This window comes from Monodon monoceros, unplaced genomic scaffold (genome assembly GCF_005190385.1).
Source record: "Monodon monoceros isolate NGI ecotype Baffin Bay Population unplaced genomic scaffold, NGI_Narwhal_1 Super_Scaffold_22, whole genome shotgun sequence".
NCBI lineage: Eukaryota > Metazoa > Chordata > Mammalia > Artiodactyla > Monodontidae > Monodon > Monodon monoceros.
Window position 1 is genome coordinate 71,742,907 of NW_021703779.1, and position 18,275 is coordinate 71,761,181.

The 18,275-nt window shown below is 37.0% G+C and overlaps 1 protein-coding gene across 1 annotated transcript in view; it reads left to right on the forward strand.

Moving 5' to 3' along the window:
* The first annotated feature begins 4,561 nt into the window (after window positions 1–4,561).
* The window catches only part of APOOL (apolipoprotein O like), a 126,502-nt gene continuing 112,788 nt past the window's right edge, over window positions 4,562–18,275 (forward strand). Inside the window, exon 1 of the mRNA XM_029241320.1 lies at window positions 4,562–4,608. Within this exon, the coding sequence (XP_029097153.1) occupies window positions 4,594–4,608 (15 nt within the window). The 5' untranslated portion in view covers window positions 4,562–4,593. The remainder of the gene's footprint in view (window positions 4,609–18,275) is intronic.

Genomic DNA, 18,275 nt, shown 5'->3' on the forward strand with positions numbered 1-18,275 from the left:
CTGCTTGAACGATGAGCTTCTCTTCTATCCTAGATTGAGAGACACTAATTGTACAAATTGTGGAGTATTTATTCGTCTCTTCCAGTGAAGGAAAATTCTATTTCCAAGGACTTTGGGAAAAGATGTAAAAAATTAAAAGTTAATGTGTTGTGAAGGACTGGGGACATCAGGCTCTTTCTCATGATCATCAGGCCCTATTATGGGGGAGACATTTTAGAATGAAAGCTTTTATGAATAAAATTCTAAAGAAAAAGTGAGTAGAAAGAGTGGGGCAAAAGACAGATTGAATAGGCTCTGTGTCCTGAAGTTCATATGCCTGGCCATAACCTTGAGTCCCATAAACTATAGTCTGGAAGGTGCTGCAGCTAGTGTGTTGCTATGAAGGGCACTGTGCAAGTGCCCAAAATCTCTTATTAAATGGAGAATTCATACCAGCACCATAGCTTGGAGATGACTCACCTGGTTAGGCCACTTAACCTGAGTGGAAACCTTGCCATATTGTGCCTCAAGGTATTGGAATGATATAGGCTTGGACCTGGGACCCTTTGCTGCAGTGCTTGCACCTAGACAAATATTTCCTCGAGCAACAGAATACAAGGAAACTCTAAGGGACTAAAAATAACTGCACACATGCACAGTTGAGGCAAATTATGAGCAACAAGATACAAAAAGACCAAAACCCAACTGCCACTTCTGAGGTGTCGGGGCAAAAGCAGGATACTTCACAAGATCCCTGCAGATAGCACCACCAAAGGGGTGAGCAGACCACCTAAGCCACCCCTCTTGCCTAACCCACGAGTCTGCCCCCACTCTCACCCCATTTAAGGGACCAGCTTGCCCCGCCCTCAGGAATTGAGCAAGGGAACATGTTTCCTGTTCTCACTCCCCCATGCAGCAGCATGAACCTCAATAAAGCCTTGTCTGAATTTTCTTGTCTGGCCTTATATCAATTTCTATTGATTAAAGAGTCCAGGAACCCTGGTCGGTAACAACAATACGAAATGAGCACAAGACTTGGGACTTCCTGCCACTTCCTACTACTCATAACGTCCAGGATTTAGGTTGCAGACTATGAGTGTGGTCTAAATATTTAAATATCAGAATATTTTGTCTTGAAAACTTGGAACTGAGTAGAAGGAACTGCTGTAACGTTTGTCAGAATGTCTCTCTCTTTCTATTGTCTTCCTGATGCTGAGGCTGAGTACCAGGGGCCATTGATCATTGCACTAGTGTTGTTTTCTTTGTATCCTTTTTTCCAAAAATGGGAAAATAAAAGGTAGACCAAAAAAGCTATATATTTCTTACATGTCTTGTACTTCACTCATTTAGGTTAACAGATTATGAATAATTTTTGTGCCAACATATTTGACAACTAAGGTGAAATGAGATGTCAGTACTACTATAACTCAACATATGAATCCCTAAAAATCAATGCACCATGAAATCATGAATAAAAACTGAAGATCTTATGGGGAAAATGAGATTAGAGGCGCAACACCCAAACACTTCATCAGTAACCCATTACAAAAAGATAGGAACTTAATAAACGTGGTAGCACACTTTTAAGAAATATATAAATACTACATACAATACATAGGAAAGTCAACTGAAGTTTGCTTATAGCAGTGGATGTAGGAAGGGTTGCAGCTTGTGCGTCATTGTGAAGTAGTTTTAAGCAGGGTTATCAAAATTTGCAATCTTTCACAGCCTTAAATCTTAGGTCATATTATTCTTTCTTTCAAATGTAGGCCCTTCAAGAGATGCATATATAATAGATAACTGTTTCATTAAAATTGAAAATGTAATCCAATGTAATCCTTCTTCTTCAATTATCATGTGTTTCACTGCTAGAAATTCTTCTGCAAGTTTTAAATCTGCAATCACATCTTCACCCAAGGCTGAAAGCTTTGGAAATTGCAACAGTGTTTTAAATCACCAAACCATCATTGAAGGAGCCACTTCTGCAGGGTCTGACAATTTTCGTTTAAGGCCTTTGTGTATAGATAGTGCCTTCTCATTGCATGTGAGAAAGGTTGTTCTTAATTTTTTTTGCTGTCTAGTCTTCAATCCATAGATTCATCAGTCTTTTCATTTCTTCTATTACTTTAGGTCTCATTACTGATTTTGTATTTCTTGAAGTTTTTCCAGACATAGGTGTTTCCTTTATTTTCACTGTATTGTCTCAGAAGGTCCAAAAATGCATATATCTTTACACCTACTGCTCAGGAGATATCACATATTCTCACACTTCTTTCAAAATTCTTGGTTACTTCAAACTTCACCTGATATTTAAAGCTTTCCTTTCTCATGCAGTGCTTGGTGTTTTGGGGCCAGAGTGCTTAGACACGTTTAGGATATTGTTTACTTACATAGAAAAATTCACAATTAAAAAATAGTAACAAAACACAATTTTGTAGGTAACACCTGAGTGAACCAAGGTATCTGGTAGATGTTTGAGGAGTCTGTGTGTGTGTTTTGTGCATTCTTACACAGTCTGATTGTGCTGGGTGCTGTTTTCTGCATTCACATCGTGTTTCTTATGGACGAAACAGTGCATGAGTGAACATGAAATGTATGTAATTTTCAAATTGTTTCCTAATATAGCCACCATTTTGGAACAAATTCATGTTTTTAAATAAGTGTTATTGTAGAACTGACTGTGCACAACTCAGCAAAGCAGCCACAGGAAAGAATGGAAAATCTGAGAGCATGTTAAATAGCTTGAATTTATAATTAAAAACCTTATTACAAAGAAATCTCCAGGCCTGGATGGCTTCATTGGTGAAATATTTCAGATATTTAAGGAAGTAATAATGCCAATCTTAAACAAACTTTTCCTGAAAATAAAGAGGAAACAATTCCCAATTTGTTTATGAAGCTAATAAAACACTGATACCAAAGTCTTAAAAGAAAATTACAAACCAATAACCATCATGGACATAGATGTAAAAATCCTAATGAAAATATTAGCAAATGAAATTAAGCAATATATAAGAAGAATAATGTATTAGTCTGCTTAGGCTGCCATAGCCAAATACTATAGACTGGGTGGCCTAAACAACAGAAATATATTTTCTAAGCTCTGGAGGCTGGAAGTCCCAGATCCAGGTCCAGCAGGGTTGGTTTCTGGACACCATTGAAGGGATAAAAAGGCAAGCCACAGTGTGAGAGAAGATATTAACAACACATAAAACTGGCAAAGTGCGTGTATACAGTCTTCTGAAGAACACCTACAAATAAATGAGAAAAATGTACAACAGAATAGAAAAGGTGGGCTAAAAACTTGAATAAGCACTTTATGAAAGATAACATCAAAATGGCCAATTGAAATATGTAATGGTGATCAATTTCATTAGACATCAGGGAAATGCAAATAAAAACTTGAATGAGGGACTTCCCTGGTGGCGCAGTGGTTAAGACTCTGTGCTCCCAGTGCAGGGGGCCCGGGTTTTGTTGCTTGTAATCAAAGAATGCTGACCAATACAGGAATTGGTATCAGGAATAAAGAGTAGTTCAGAGAGAAAGGTGTAGGGATTTTGAATACTCTTAGCCCTCCAGATCCTCCCAGATAGCCCCCTTAAAATGTCAGACTACCACTCTCTCCTGCTCAAAGTTCTAAATTTTTAAATAAGTGACCTATCAAGGTTAGGTATAAATTCAACTGAAATAATTTTAGAAACCAAGGGAATCAGTCTTTGAGTTTAGCTTTTAAAAATCTCAGCTTTTCTTGACCATGAGAAGTAAAGGGGCTTTCTTTAGTATGGCCATCAGAGGTCCCTGAGATTTATTATATGCCTAGGGGCAAATTTAAGAAGCTGCATATACTTTTCCTCTCACGTTAAATTAGTCAGTGCCATCAGATGTAGCCACTTCTGACACACCGGCCTTTTTCATTGCTGTTCCTTCTGCGTGGAAGGTTCTTCCCTAAATTCCTTCAGGACTTTTCTCAAATGTCACTTTATCAGAAAGCCTTTCCCTAATCTATCTAAATCAATGAATTCCCACCCCATCCCCATACTGTTTTATTTTCCTTCATAGCATTTGGCACTTTGTAACATTGTTTCTCTTTTCCCCCTGGAATCACAAGCTCCGTGAGGGAAGGCATTACGTTATGTCTGTACTTTGAACAAGTGCCTGGCACGTAGCAGGCACTTAGTGACATACTCTTAGGCTGTATGAACTTGCCCACGTATTGCAGAGGTAACATGTTCTTTTTGTGACTATACAGTTATTTATTAAGGCAGCCGGACTTGGATTTTAAGTCCTCAACTAGACAAATCACATATGCCTGAAAAAAACGAACATAATGAAAAGTTCTGCACCCAGCAAAGTAACTTTCAAGTGGACTATGGAGAATATTCTGAAAGGTGTTATCAGGGATAGCGACAGCCAACCACAGGGTTGAACCGTTTTCCCCGGAGAAAGAGGGCCAACTTGTGCCACTTCCTAGAGCGGCACTAGGAAGGCGGAGAAAGGGCGGAGCCGGCCGGCGAGGGGCGGAACTGGGTGGGGCTACTTTGAGCAGTGCCTAGTTGAGCTATTTTGTCCCTTTCCGCTCTCCGTGCGAAGACCTGGGCGGAGAGCGCTACAGCTATGGCGGCCGTTAGGGTAAGTAAGAATTACTTTGCTTAGTTTCTCTGGATGCTGGTAGCCCTCTGATAACTGTAGAAGGGATCCTCCTAACTTCAGAAGGGAGTCCCACAGCAAGAGGCGAGGTGGAGATGGGGTTGCGAGAGAATTGGCAAGGTCAGGGAATCTTTAACGTTTGAAGCCTCAAGACACCTGCTTCTCCCCTTTCGAGTTTCCTCAGCCTGGGACGGTTCTCTCTCCTCAATCCCCTGCTGTTGACTGTTTACACAGCGGCAGGGTGAAAACTGGGAAACAGCTGGGCGAAAATGGCCCGCCAGGCGACGAGCAGCGAACAGACTTGGGTCTTGAGATGAAACAAAGAGAAAAGAATCCTGGGCATTTGTCTGGGTGCATAGGGCGGGGCCTCACGACCCTTTGAAGGACTTTGTTCAAACATTATTTCGGGTGAAATAGACCAGGATAGAGACGTCTCAAGTCTCTCTGCAGTGCCTGGGTTTGTATTCACTGTTGTTACTTTACGGGTTTGAATGACAAACCTAAGTTTCTTTTGAGTTCTGTAATGGGAAAAGGTGCCTTTACTTAGGAATCTGTGTACAGGAAGTGACACATGTGGCTGCTAGCTGCAGTTCCCTAAGTGGGTTTCAGTAACAGTAGTCGACAAATATCTATGAGTAGACAAATACCTACGGGTAGATATTTGTAGCGGGTTTTAAGTGTAAAATGCACTGCTTGCAGGAGATACAAATATGAATAATTCAGGCTCAGTATCCGTCTTGATTCGCCATTCTCACTCCATTTCTGCTTTCAGAATTTATTTGAATTATCACAACACCCTTCTAACTGGACTCGCTGCCTCTAGCCTGGCTCTCATGGAATTAACTTCCCCCTGCACTGCCAGAGTACTAAAATGTAAATCTGATTATGCCCTTCCACTACTTAAAAATCTTTATTGGCACTCCATCATCTGCCCTCTAGGGTCAGGTCAGGCTCCTATGTCTGGAAGAGCCGACTCTGCTTTGGCTTTCCAGCTTCATTTCCTGTCTCTCAGGAACTCTCCTAATATCTGTACTCCAAGCCTTTTTCCCTGCTCTTTCTCTGGGCCTGAAGTGCCGTTTCCCATCCTCCTCTAGTTATTTCCTATTCATATTTCACTCGTTCATTTAACAGGGATTTGTGTACTGCCTCCCCGTATGCTAAATACAAAATGCCTTTTCCAAGGTAGTGTCCCAGATCTCCCCAGTCTGATTTAAGTAACTCCTCTTTGTGCTCGAGAGGATTCTGGGCATACTTTTACCATAGGACTTATCATACTGCAAATAGTAGACTATTTACTTGTGTATTCTATCCTCCTAAACTATAAGCTACTTGAGGACAGTAATTATAATATGTTAATTTTTGTACCTAGCACATATATGAGCTATATTAGGGACTCAGTAAATTCTACATGAATAAATAAGTGCCAGGCAATGGACATAAAAGATATTAAATTAAGTAGTGGAGATGTATCATATAACAAATGATTGTCATTCAGAGTAGAGGAAGTGCCTTGTTCTCAGGAGAAGTACAAAGTGATCTGAGGGTTCAGAAGAGAGAGTTCACACTTGGTTGAAGAGAATAAAGAAAGACATCATGGAGGGAGTGCAGAGAGAGAAGGAATGGTCAGTGGTTAAAAAGCAGACCTGAATAGTGTGTTGTCACTGAAGCCTAGAGAAGGAGCGAGTTGAACAGTAGAAGGAGCGAGTTGAACAGTCTTTTGATTTGGCTATTAATAAGTCACTGGTAGCTGCCATTTATTAAGTGCTTACTGCAAGGCCAGGCACCATGCTAAAATACTTTGCATATGTTATTTCACTTAATTCTCAAGACAACTTTATGTTGTAGATGATAATGATCACCATTTTACAAATGAAAAACTAAGGTTTAGAAAATTCAATTAAATTGCCCAAAGTCACAATGCTAATAAGAGCTGAAGTGAGGTAAAGTGGTAGAGTGAGAACCTAGATTGTAAGGGGTTAGGGAAAGGATAAGGGGTGGGAAACTGGCATTCATTTAGCACCTACTTTGACCACCTGCTTTACATGTATTATTTCAGTTTAATCTTCTTGATGACCCTAAGAAATGGGTAGTATCCCCATTTTACATATGAAAAAACTGAGGTTTAGAAAAAGTGCTTGCTCTGGGTTATCCAAGTGGAAGAACCAGGTTCAAACACAGATATATTTGGCTTCAAAGTCCCTGATCTTTCCACTACTCCTTGCCTCCTCTGGAAGGGAGGTGTACATTACTCTTTAGAGAAATGTTGCAGCAAAAGGTAGGGAAGAAATCTTGAGTTGGGGGTAGCAAATTCCAGGAAAGTTTCTTTTCATTTAAAAAAGTAGGAGACTATATGCCAATTAAATCTCAATAAAACTGGTGAAAAAAAATTCAGGAGACCTGAGCAGGTTTGGAGACAAGTGGAAATATGCCAAGAACTGGTAAGAATTAATAATAGTGATCACAGCTATTATGCTATTGAACATTTACTGTGCTAGGCATTTTGCTAAGCACGTTATGTGAATTTTCACATTTATGCTTCATAGTGGCCCTATATGTAGGTACTGTTATTACCAGCATTTTAAAGGTGAAGAAACTGAAGCTTAGAAAGGTTGAGTAACTTTGACACAGTCACTCAGTCATAAGTGGTAGATCTGGATCTGAAATCGCTATGGTCTGAGTTCGGATCGTGGGGCTTAAGCTTGAGGAAGCATCTGTGAGGCCGAGGTACAAAAATGCTGATCTGTGTTAATTTTGAAGCCCCAGAGATTAATAACAATGAATAAGGTAGAAAGGAGTCCTGAAAGTTGGTAGATAACTCTGAAAATAGTTTACATACATTTTGAGAGATAAGAACTTTTTGAGCAAATGTGATGGTGGAACACTGATGTGGAATTAGCCTTGAGAACAAGTACTGTACTGATCTCTCCTCCTGACCTCTTGAATCAGAGAGAATGGCTGGACGACTGGCTTTCATTTAAAAGGATTGGGAGGAATGTAGTGTCAAAAGCTAGATTTCATTAATGCCAGAGATTGAGTGAATTTGAGGAAAATTTTCATCCTAAAAGATACTTGTTTCTAATAGAATACTTAATATTGAAATATGGCTACCATGTATTGAGTATTTCCTATGTGTCAGACACTGTATTACGCTGTTGATGCACATTATTTCATTTAATTCTCTCAAAAAGTTTTCTGTGGTAGATAGTTTTATTGGCTTAAAGAACAGGAGTAAAGCAGTAAGGAAAACAAAGCTGAAATAGGAGGTTGTAGTCAGAGAAAAGCTTGTTGAGTTTATGATTTTAGCTATTAACAAGTTCTGGGAAATGGTAAATTCAGGGTGTACTCATGGAGTGGGTAACTGCAGTGGAGTGAATATGAAGGTCTAAAAAGGTGAGGTCAAAGAAGAGTGAGGTGAGGCTTTTGAGTGGTTCAGCCATATGGATGTTAAAGTCACTCAGTTATGGCAGGATTTAGAGTATAGAAGAAGACTATTAACCAGTATCCTAAATCTTCAATGCGATGAAGTGACCAGGAGGCAGGTGCTAAGGATGAATAGATGGGTGGTGTAAGTCTCAGAGGAGAATTACTTTTCTTTCCTTTATGAAAACTTTCTTCAGTTGAAGTATAGCATACATACAGTTAAGTACACAAATCATAAGCAGCTTGGTAAAGTTTCAAAAATGATCTTACTTGTTCACCCAGCAGCCAAATTAAAAAAAAAAATTACCAGCAGCCCCGAAGCCCTCCCCTTTGCTCCTTCTCCACCATAAATTAATTAGCCTATTTTTAACTTTATGTAAATGGAATAAGGCAGTATTTACTCTGTTATGTCTGGCTTCTTTCACCCAATATTGTTTTTGAGATTCAGCCGTTACACATGTATGCTAGTTCATTCATTCTTATTGCTCTGTGATATTCTAGAGGGTGAATATATCATGAGTTATTTATCCATTCTGCTGTTAATGGACATTTGAATTATTTTCAGTTTTGAGCTATTACAAATAATGCTCCCATCAACATTCTTGTATATGTCTTTTGGTGCACATAAGTGCACGTTGCTGTTGAGTATATACCTAGGAGTGGGATCGCCAGGTCATAGGGCATGCAGCTTTGGTAGCTACTGCCAAATAGTTTTCCAAAGTGGTTGTACCAATTTATATTCCCATTCATGAGGGTTCCAGTTGTTCCACTTTCTCACTAACAAGAACAGAGATTTTTACCTAAGGCTGGGGAAGTAATGGCTTAGAAGCAGCATTGGCAATCAGAAGAAGACAAACTCTACCTCCTATACCTGAGACACTTTGAATAGCCTCCACTTGAGAGTTACAAGGGAAGCAGTGACCTCAGGGGACAGTCATGTTTCATTTCAGGCAAGGAGAGAAGAGGGTAGACACAATGGAAGGGCTTTTGGAGTTTGGTGGAGTAGCAGGAACTTTGGTCAGTGAAGAGAAAATACAGATCACTGTAGAAATTAGAATACAGGAGATGATACATGACTCTGGATTTTGTTTTGGGGCTTGAGTCAAGGATGATGAGGACGGGAAGGAACATGGATGCCATAGACCTAAAGGTTTCAAAATCCTTGATAATACCAGCCTTTGTGTCAACTTTAGTCTTTGTCTCTTTCCTCTTTTGTTTCATGTGACTGATATCAGAAAGTAGTTGGAACCTAACAAATGAAGTTCATTCTTGGGAAGACGGTTGGTTATCTCCAGCAAAATCAGTTTTTCACTTTCCACTCAGCATTGTTGAGCATCTGTATTTTCAGTGCAACTTTGAAAGTATGCTTTGAAACCCTTAACCATACTTGGTATAGGTTCCAGGATGTTGCTTTATGCCATAGAGTGAAAATGATCTGTGCCTTGCCTCCTACCACACCTATATGACTGAGCTATTCCCTGTGATGCCATCCTCACAGGTGGCTGTTAGGTGTTCTGTGAACCTCATTTAATATGGAAATTAAAAATTGCTTGACATGGACCCTAAAATGTTTGCATAATGGGCGCATGTAAGTCAATATTTCCTGATCTTAGCTGTGCATTAGAATCATCTGGGCAGCTTAGAAAAGGTACTGTTGCCTGAGCCCCGCCCCAGATGGGGCATTTTAATATTTTAAAAGCCCACGAGTGATTCTGATGTGTTGCTAGGTTCGAGAACCACTGATTTAGGGGAGAATTTGTGGCTTTTATACAGGTTAGAGAAGAAAGGGTATTAGGCTTTTCAGGTTATGAAGAACAGAGGCAAGTTCAAGTCATCTTAAGTGGTAGTTTATTGGAAAGTTGCATAGGTTAGGAAGAAAGCCTAGGAAACTGCCTCAGCAGCTAAACAAATCTCAAGAAGAACCGTTCAGGATACCATAGCAACTCTGGTAGTTACCATTCTCATGACTTCTGCTTCTGCTAACTCTATATGTTTCATATCCAGACTTCCCTAGAGAGAAGATCTGATCAGGTTGGCTAGTCACTAACCACTGCAAAATACCCTTCTTAGGCAGAAATTGTACATCGGGCCCCTTTGTAAGGCAGTCTCTTGTTGGCTGCCTTTGGCTCAGATACCAATCCCTGGTCCAGTCAGTTTTGGCCAGTGAATCAGTCCTGTAGTTAACAGCATAGTGACCTATGTTAGAAATCACAGAAGGGAGCAATATAGTTGTCAGATGCTCTAAAACTTCTTAGAAGGGACAAGGCAATGGATGGATACTTTTGGGGTTCATGGTCTGGTACAATTTACTTTTGAATACTTTCCAGAAGTGATACAGTTGTTGAAAATATGGTAGGATATATTTAGAGTTGTTATTAAAAGCTAACTTATTAAGATCTTGTAATTTAAATTGGGGAATTGGTTGCCCAAGGATAAGAAAACACTGAGACAACCAGTGTAAGTAGCAATCTGTGGTGGATAATAAAATTTGCTTAGTATAATTTGAACATATTCAGGGAAAATGTAACCCACTTCTGTAATCTCTCCTGAGTTATATAGACTTGATGGATATTAGTACTCTAAGCTAAGGCATGAGTTGCATACTTAATTTAGATTTGGCCTGGCTGTTTTTGGATCTTTTCTCTCAGTCATTCTGAAACTTAATAGGGACTTCTCATATCACTAGGCTAACTGCTGCTGTCATATCCCCTCAGCCTGGCTCTATAGTTCACCTCATTCATTCATACATCCAAATTCCTATTCGATATCTTTAGGTGCATCAAATTCAACATGTGCAAAATTCCTTTATCTTTACCACATTTGATTTTTCTGCTGTATTGCATCATTTTAAAGAATCGTCTACATCCATACTGTTAACAAGTCTTGTGAGTACTTTATATTTTCATACATTCTTATTCTTTTATACATTCTTTCAAAAAAATCTTAATGCCTATAATGTGCAGGAGATGGTGATAAACATTGGGGATACAAAGATCAACAAGATAAGAACAAGAGGTATATAGAAGAGAAAACACTAAAACTAATAAGCACATGAAGAGATGCTCAAAATAATTAACAGATAACTACATATTAGAACCATGAGATAACATTTTATTAAGCTAGAGGAAAATAGAATGCTGGTTAAGTCCAAATGTTGTTAGGGATATTGGAATGTAAGCGCCCCCATGGACTGCTGGTGGGAGTATTGACTGGTACAGCCACTGTGGAGATCAATCTGATATTATTTAGTGAAATTAAATATATACTCATGTCCTATGGCATGGCAATTCTGTCCTTGAGTGTATATCACAAAGATATACAAGTTCATGAGGGCACTTATAGGAGGATATTCATCGCAGTGTTTTTTTATGGTGATGGGGAGTTTGAGGCAATATAGGTGTCCATCACTGACAGGGATAGGTGAAATGTGGTGGATGTACATCATGTAGTACTATATAGCAGCTAGAAGAGATGGGTTATATGTACACATAGGAACACAGATGGATATAAAAGGCTATGTTTTATGAAAATAGGATAAGAAACAAAACAACTGTAATACACCATTTTTGTGAAAACAGTAAGAAAAAATGAGATGTGTAACAAAATTAAAAATACATGTACACATTATACTACAATATGCATTTTGTAAAAATTCAAACAAAAAGATAATCATTAAATATTTGAAAATAGCTACCTATGGTGGATGAATTAGAGTGAAATTTGGCAATTAAAGGAAATGAATGAATTAATCAGTTACAAAGGAGGGAGGGCAAAGAAGAACAAGGCCAAAGTACTGTCCTCAAGGAATGGACTCTAGTGGGTGAAACTGATAAGTAAACACAAGTTGTATTCAAAATAAAAGGTATCTAAAAGTTACTATGGGAGAAAAGAGGAAGGAGTAGTTTAAATGCCTATAGAACATAAGGCTGCTTCATAATATTTGTTCATTTTAGTTCATTCATTTAGTTCTTCAACAAGTATGTATTAAGCACCTACCATGGGTTAAGAACTGCTACTTGCCATGTGGTGGTAGATTGTATTTTTTATTTCAAATATTTGCTTTCTCTTCCTGTGAGAGGATTATACACCCCTTCGTAGATTTCTTATTCTTTCCCTCTACCTCAAGAATGACTAGTATTACTTTACTAGGTAAATAATTTTATAATTTGTTTTTGGCATATTTTGGTACTGATCAAAATATGGTTAAAGCAAAATATTTACTCTACCTTAGTCTAATTGAAACACAAGTCCTTCTGTTTATCATGAAAGAGCCAGTAGAGTTAAACAGAACTTAATTTTGTAAGCAGAGAAAATACCGTTATATCCATCCACTCATCTGGACTAATGGAAGGAAAGGAACAGCATAAATAATTGAAAACCAATATTTGCACTTAACTTTGGGATGTATTTTTATACTTATATTTCTGCCTATAGCAAAACCTGAAATTTTGGGCCCCTGTGACAAAATTCACAATAGAGCTCTTGTGACAGAAATTCACAGAGCCATGTAACTGGCAGGGACAATTCATCCTCCCATTGAATTGTCTTGGCACATTTGTCAAGAACTAATTGACCCTAAATGTAAGGTTTATTTTTGGACTCTCAATTAATTCTATTCCATTGATCTATATTTCTATCTTTATGCCAGTATTGCACTGTCTTCATTGCTGTAGCTTTTTATTAAGTTTGAAATGGGAAAATGTGAGTGCTCTAACTTGGTCCTTTTTTCAGTATAATTTATTGTGAAATAATTTCACATTTACAGAAAAGTTTCAAGAAGAGTACAAAGAACTCATCTCCTTAAATCAGATTCTACAGTTGTTAACTTTTGACATTTTCTCCGTTTCTCCTCTATTATAATTATTCCTTTTCTGATCAGTCTGAGAGCAAGTTGCAGACATGTTGCTATTTCACCCCTAAATATTTCACTGTGTATTTCCTCAAAAAGAAGTATACTGTTCTATAACCTTAACACTGATACAGCACTACCATCCAATCCACAGATGCCGTTCAAATTTCACCCACTGCACAACGTCTCCTTTTCCTTTCTAGGCCAGGATCCAAATCTAGGATCATGCATTATGTTTCCTTATCATATCTCTTTGATCTGCTTAATCTGGAATATTTCCTTACTCTTTCCTGTCTTTCATGAGTGACCTTGACAGGAGTTTTTCTTCCAGTTTTATTGAGATATAATTGACATATAGCACTGCATAAGTTTAAGTTGTACAGAATGATTTGACTTACATCATGAAATGATTATCACAGTAAGTTTAGTGAACACCTATCATCTCATTTAGATACAAAATTAAAGAAATAGAAAAAAATTTTTTCCTTTGATGAGAATACCAATTTTGATCTTTTTTCTCAAGATGTTTGACTTTTCTAGGTTCCTTGCATTTCCATATGAATATTAGAAACAGCTTGTCAATTTAAAAAAAGGGCATCTGGAATTTTGATAATAACTCTCTTGAATCAGTAGATCACTTTGGGGAGTATTGCTATCTTGACAATGCTAAACAATGCTAAGTCTAACAATCCATGAACTTGGGATGTCTTTCAGTTGATTTAGGTCTTTGATGTTGTTCGACAATATTTTGTAGTTTTCAGTCTAAAAGTCTTGCACTTATTTTGCAAGTCTTGCAAGACTTGCAAATTTAGCCTTGCATTACATTTATTCCTATTTTATTCTTCTTAATGTTCTTGTTAATGAAATTGTTTTTGTAATTTCATTTTCAGAGTATTCCTTACTGGCAAATAGGAATAAAATATATTTTGGTATATTGATTTATATCCTGTGTACCTTGCAACATTGCTGAATTCGTTTATTAGCTTGAATAGTTGAGTGCACGCATGTACGTGTGTGTGAATGAGTGTATTCCTTAGGATTTTCTACATACAAGATCATGTCATACGTAAATAGAGGTAGTTTTACTTCTTTTCTAAACTGCATGCCTTTTATTTCTTTTTATTGTCTAATTGCCCTGACTGGAACGTCCAGTACAATGTTGAATAGAAGTAGTGACAACAGACATTCTGTTCTTGTTCCTGATCATAGGGGGAAAGCTTTCAGCTATTCATCATGAAATATGTTAGCTGTGGAAATTTTCGTAGGCCCCCTTCACCAGGTTAAGGAAGTTCTTTTCTATTCCTAGTTTGTTGAGAGTTTTATTTTTTTAAATATGGAAGAGTACTAGTATTTGTCAAATGCTTTTTCTATGTCTACTGATATGGTCATGTATTTATTGTCCATTATTTTATTAATATGGTATATTACATTGATTAATTTTCGTATGTTAGACTAACCTTGCATTCTTGATATGTTAATATATCCCACTTGGTCAATACATAGTTATTTTTATATGTGTCTTTATTCAGTTTCTATTATTTCATTGAGGATTTTTAATCTATATCTATAAACAGTATTGGTCTGTAGTTTTCTTATGACGTCTTTGGTTTTGGTGCCAGGGCAGTACTAGCCTTATAGAATGAGAGGGGAAGTGTTGCCTCCTCTGCTATTTTTTGGAAAAAGTTTTTGAAAGATTAGTGTTAATTCTTCTTTAAACTTTAGGTGGAATTTACCCATGAAGCAGTCTGTGCCTGGGCTTTCCTTATAGGAAGATTTTTGATTATTAATTAAATTTCTTTACTGGTTACATATTCAGATTTTCCATTCTTCTTTCACCCTTTTGGTAATTTGTGTCTTTCTAGGAATTTGTTCATTTCTTCCAAGTTATCTAATTTTTTGCTGTATAGTTGTTCATAGTATTAACTTAAAATGTTTTTTATTTCTGTAAGGTCAGTATGTGATATCCTCTCTTTCATTACTAATTTTCATAATTTGAGCCTTTTCTTTCTATTTTTTCTTTGTTACCTTATCAAAAGGGTTGTCAATTTTGTTGATCATTTCAAAGAAATGACTTTTGGTTGTTTTGATTTTCTGGGTAGATTTTCTTTCCTGTATTTCATTTATTTCCACTCTAATTTTCACTCTTTCCTTCCTTGTGCTTGCTCTGGGGTTAAGTTTGCTTTTCTATTTTCCTAAGGTAAATTATTAAATTATTAATTTGAGGGTTTTTTTTTTAGCATTTACAGCTATGTATAAATTTCCCTTTCAGCCCTGCTTTCACTACACCATAAGTTTTGGTGTCTTTTGTTTTCATTTTGTTTCATTTCATTCAACTCAAAAGTATTTTCTAATTTTACTTGTGACTTTTTTTCTTTGGCCTATTGGTATTTAGGAGTATTTTGTATTTTAATTATTTTTCACATACTGGTGCATTTTCCAGATCTTTTTATTGTTAATTTCTAATTTAATTTTGTTGTGGTCAGAGACCATGCTTTGTTTGTACAATTTTAAATCTTTTGAGACCTGTCCTATGGCCTACTGTATGGTCTATCCTGAAGAATGTTCCATATGCACTTAATAAGAATGTATATTCTGCTGTTGTTGGGTGGAAGCGTGCTGTGGAAGTCTGTCAGTTCTACTTAGTTTATATTGTTGTTCAAACCTTCTATATTGCTGACTTTCTGCCTAGTTGAATTCATTATTAAAATGAGGTATTGAATTTTCTAACTATTATTATTACATTGTCTATTTTTTCCCTCTGTTTTCTTTGTTCTTTGTTTTCTGTTCTGCTTTTCCTTTCTGTGTTTTCTGTCAGTTTTTGTTTCAAGTATTTTGTGGCTCTGTTGTTAGGTGCATATATGTTTATAATTGTTATATGTTTCTGATAGATTTAACCTCTTATCATTATAATGTGTCTCTTTAACTCTAGTAACAATTTTTGTCTCAAAGTCAAATTATGGTGGCTGTTTTCCTGGTATATCTTTTTCCATGCTTTTACTTTTAACCTAAATATATCTTTAAATCTGAAATGTGTTTCCTTTGGACAGGATTTTGTTTTTTTAATAAAATCTGACAATCTTTGTCTTTTGATTGAATTGTTTAACTCATTCAGATTTAATGTAATTATTAATGTGATTGGATTTATTTTTGCCATTTTGCTTTCATTTTCTATGTCTCATGTCTTTTTTGTTCTTTTCTTCCTTCTTTACTGCCTTTTCTTGTATTCAGTGGATATTTTATGCTGTGCCAATCAGGTACTGTGAGTATCAGAACAGCTCTTTAGCAGCATAGAGATATGAGGGAATAGGGGACTGGAATTTTCACCAGCTGCTTTCCTGAATCCTCTCCATGGAGCAAGATCTGGGGATGGGGAATCAGTGTGTATGGTATCTGCCAGTTTTCACCAATTGCCAAATCTACCTAGAATACCTCTTTTTAGCTCAGGGGAAGATGGGAGTTACCACTCTGCTGGAGAGCTTTCTAGAATAGCTCTTCTATAACACAGCACTGGTTAGGGGGGAGGGCTACAGGCTCTAAGTTGAGTGCAACTGTCTCCCACTCTTCTTACCATGTTCTGTAGATTTTGTGGAAAGAAGCATCTCAATTTGTTTTAAGCCCTTTGATCCATATCCAGAGAATTTGCTAATTTGACTAGTTTAATAGATGTCTCTTTGAGGGAGAGGTTTCACCAAGCTCCTCACACTACATACAAGAACCAAATGCAAGTTTCCAGTTTGGGTCTGTTACAAATAAAGCTACTATGAAGAAGCATGTACACAATTTTGTGTGGATATAAATTTTCATTTCACTGGAATAAATGCCCCAAAGTGTGATTTCTGTGTTCTTTGGTAATTATGTTTAGTTTTTTGAAAAACTGGTTATTGGTGGATTGACCACTGTATTAGTTTCCTATTGCTGATGTAGCAAATTACCACAGATTCAAATTTATTACCCTACAGTTCTGGGGGTCAGAAGTCCAAAATCAATTTCACTGGGCTAAAATCAAGGTGTTGGCAGGCCTGAATTTCTTCTGGGAGTTCTAGGGGGGAATCCATTTCCTTGCCTTTTCTAGTTTCTGGATACCACCTGCATTCCATATCTCATGACCTCTTCTTCCATACTGAAACCCATCAATGGCTGGTCAAGTCTTTCACATGATGCATTACTTCAGTACTCCTCTTCTATAGTCAAAAATCCCTCAACATCCTTATAAGGGCAGTCATGATTACATCGGGACCACCCTGATAAGCTACCATAATCTCTTTATCTCAAAATCTATAACTTAATCACATCTGCAGAGTTCCTTTCACTATCTAAGGGAACATATTCACAACTTCTGGGCATTCAGACATCTAAATCTTTGCAGGAGGGTAAGGTATTATTCAGTCTATCACAGTCCTCTTATCATTTTAAATGTCTCTGACACTGGTAATTTTCTTTGTCCTGAGTTGGTCTTTACCTGATATTAATATAGCCTGCTTTCTTTTGATTACTGTGTTTTCTTTTCCCTGGGTTTTTCTATGGGTTTTTTGTACCTGTTTTATAACTCCATTTTGATTTATCTGTAGTACTTTGGCTGTATCTCCTGTATAACTCTTTTAGTGATTTTTCTAGGAATAGCTATTTTATTTGTAGTTATCCATAATTTTACTCTTTCCACTGTTATTTCTTCCTTCCTGATGTCCCAAGGTTCCTTCTTTTATCATTTTCTTTCTCTTTAGAGAACTTACTTTAACCATTCTTTTAGGGTTGGTCTGCTGGTGAAAAATTCTTTTAGTTTTCTTTCCTCTTCATTCCTAATGGAAATCTTGTCTGGATATAGAAGTACAGGTTAACAGTCCATTTCTTTCATCACTTGAGAAATGTTGTGCCATTTCCTTCTGGACTCTGTGATTTCTGATAAGAAATCTGCTGTTATTTGAATCATTTTCCCCCTATACTTTAGATGTTGTTTCTCTTTCATTGTTTTCAATAGTTTCTCTTTTTCTTTAGTTTTCAGAGGTTCAACTATGATGTGTCTTGGTATGAACTTCTTTGGGTTCTTTGAGTTCATCCATTGAGTTTTTTACTTCAGTCATTGTATTGTTCAGTTCTAAATTACCCACTTGGTTTTTCTTTATATCTTGTATTTCTCTGCCAAGACTTTGTGTTTCTTTGCTGTGACTTTCTATTTTTTAATTTGCTTCAAATATGTTTATAATTGCTTGTTGAAGCATTTTTATGGTGGTTGCTTTAAAATATTTGTCAGATAATTCTAGCATCCCTGTCATCTCATTGTTGGTATTTGTCTATTGTCCTTTTAAACTCAAGTTGAGATTTTCCTGGTTCTTGTTATAATGAGTAGTTTTCAATTAATATATGTATGTTTTGATATTATGAT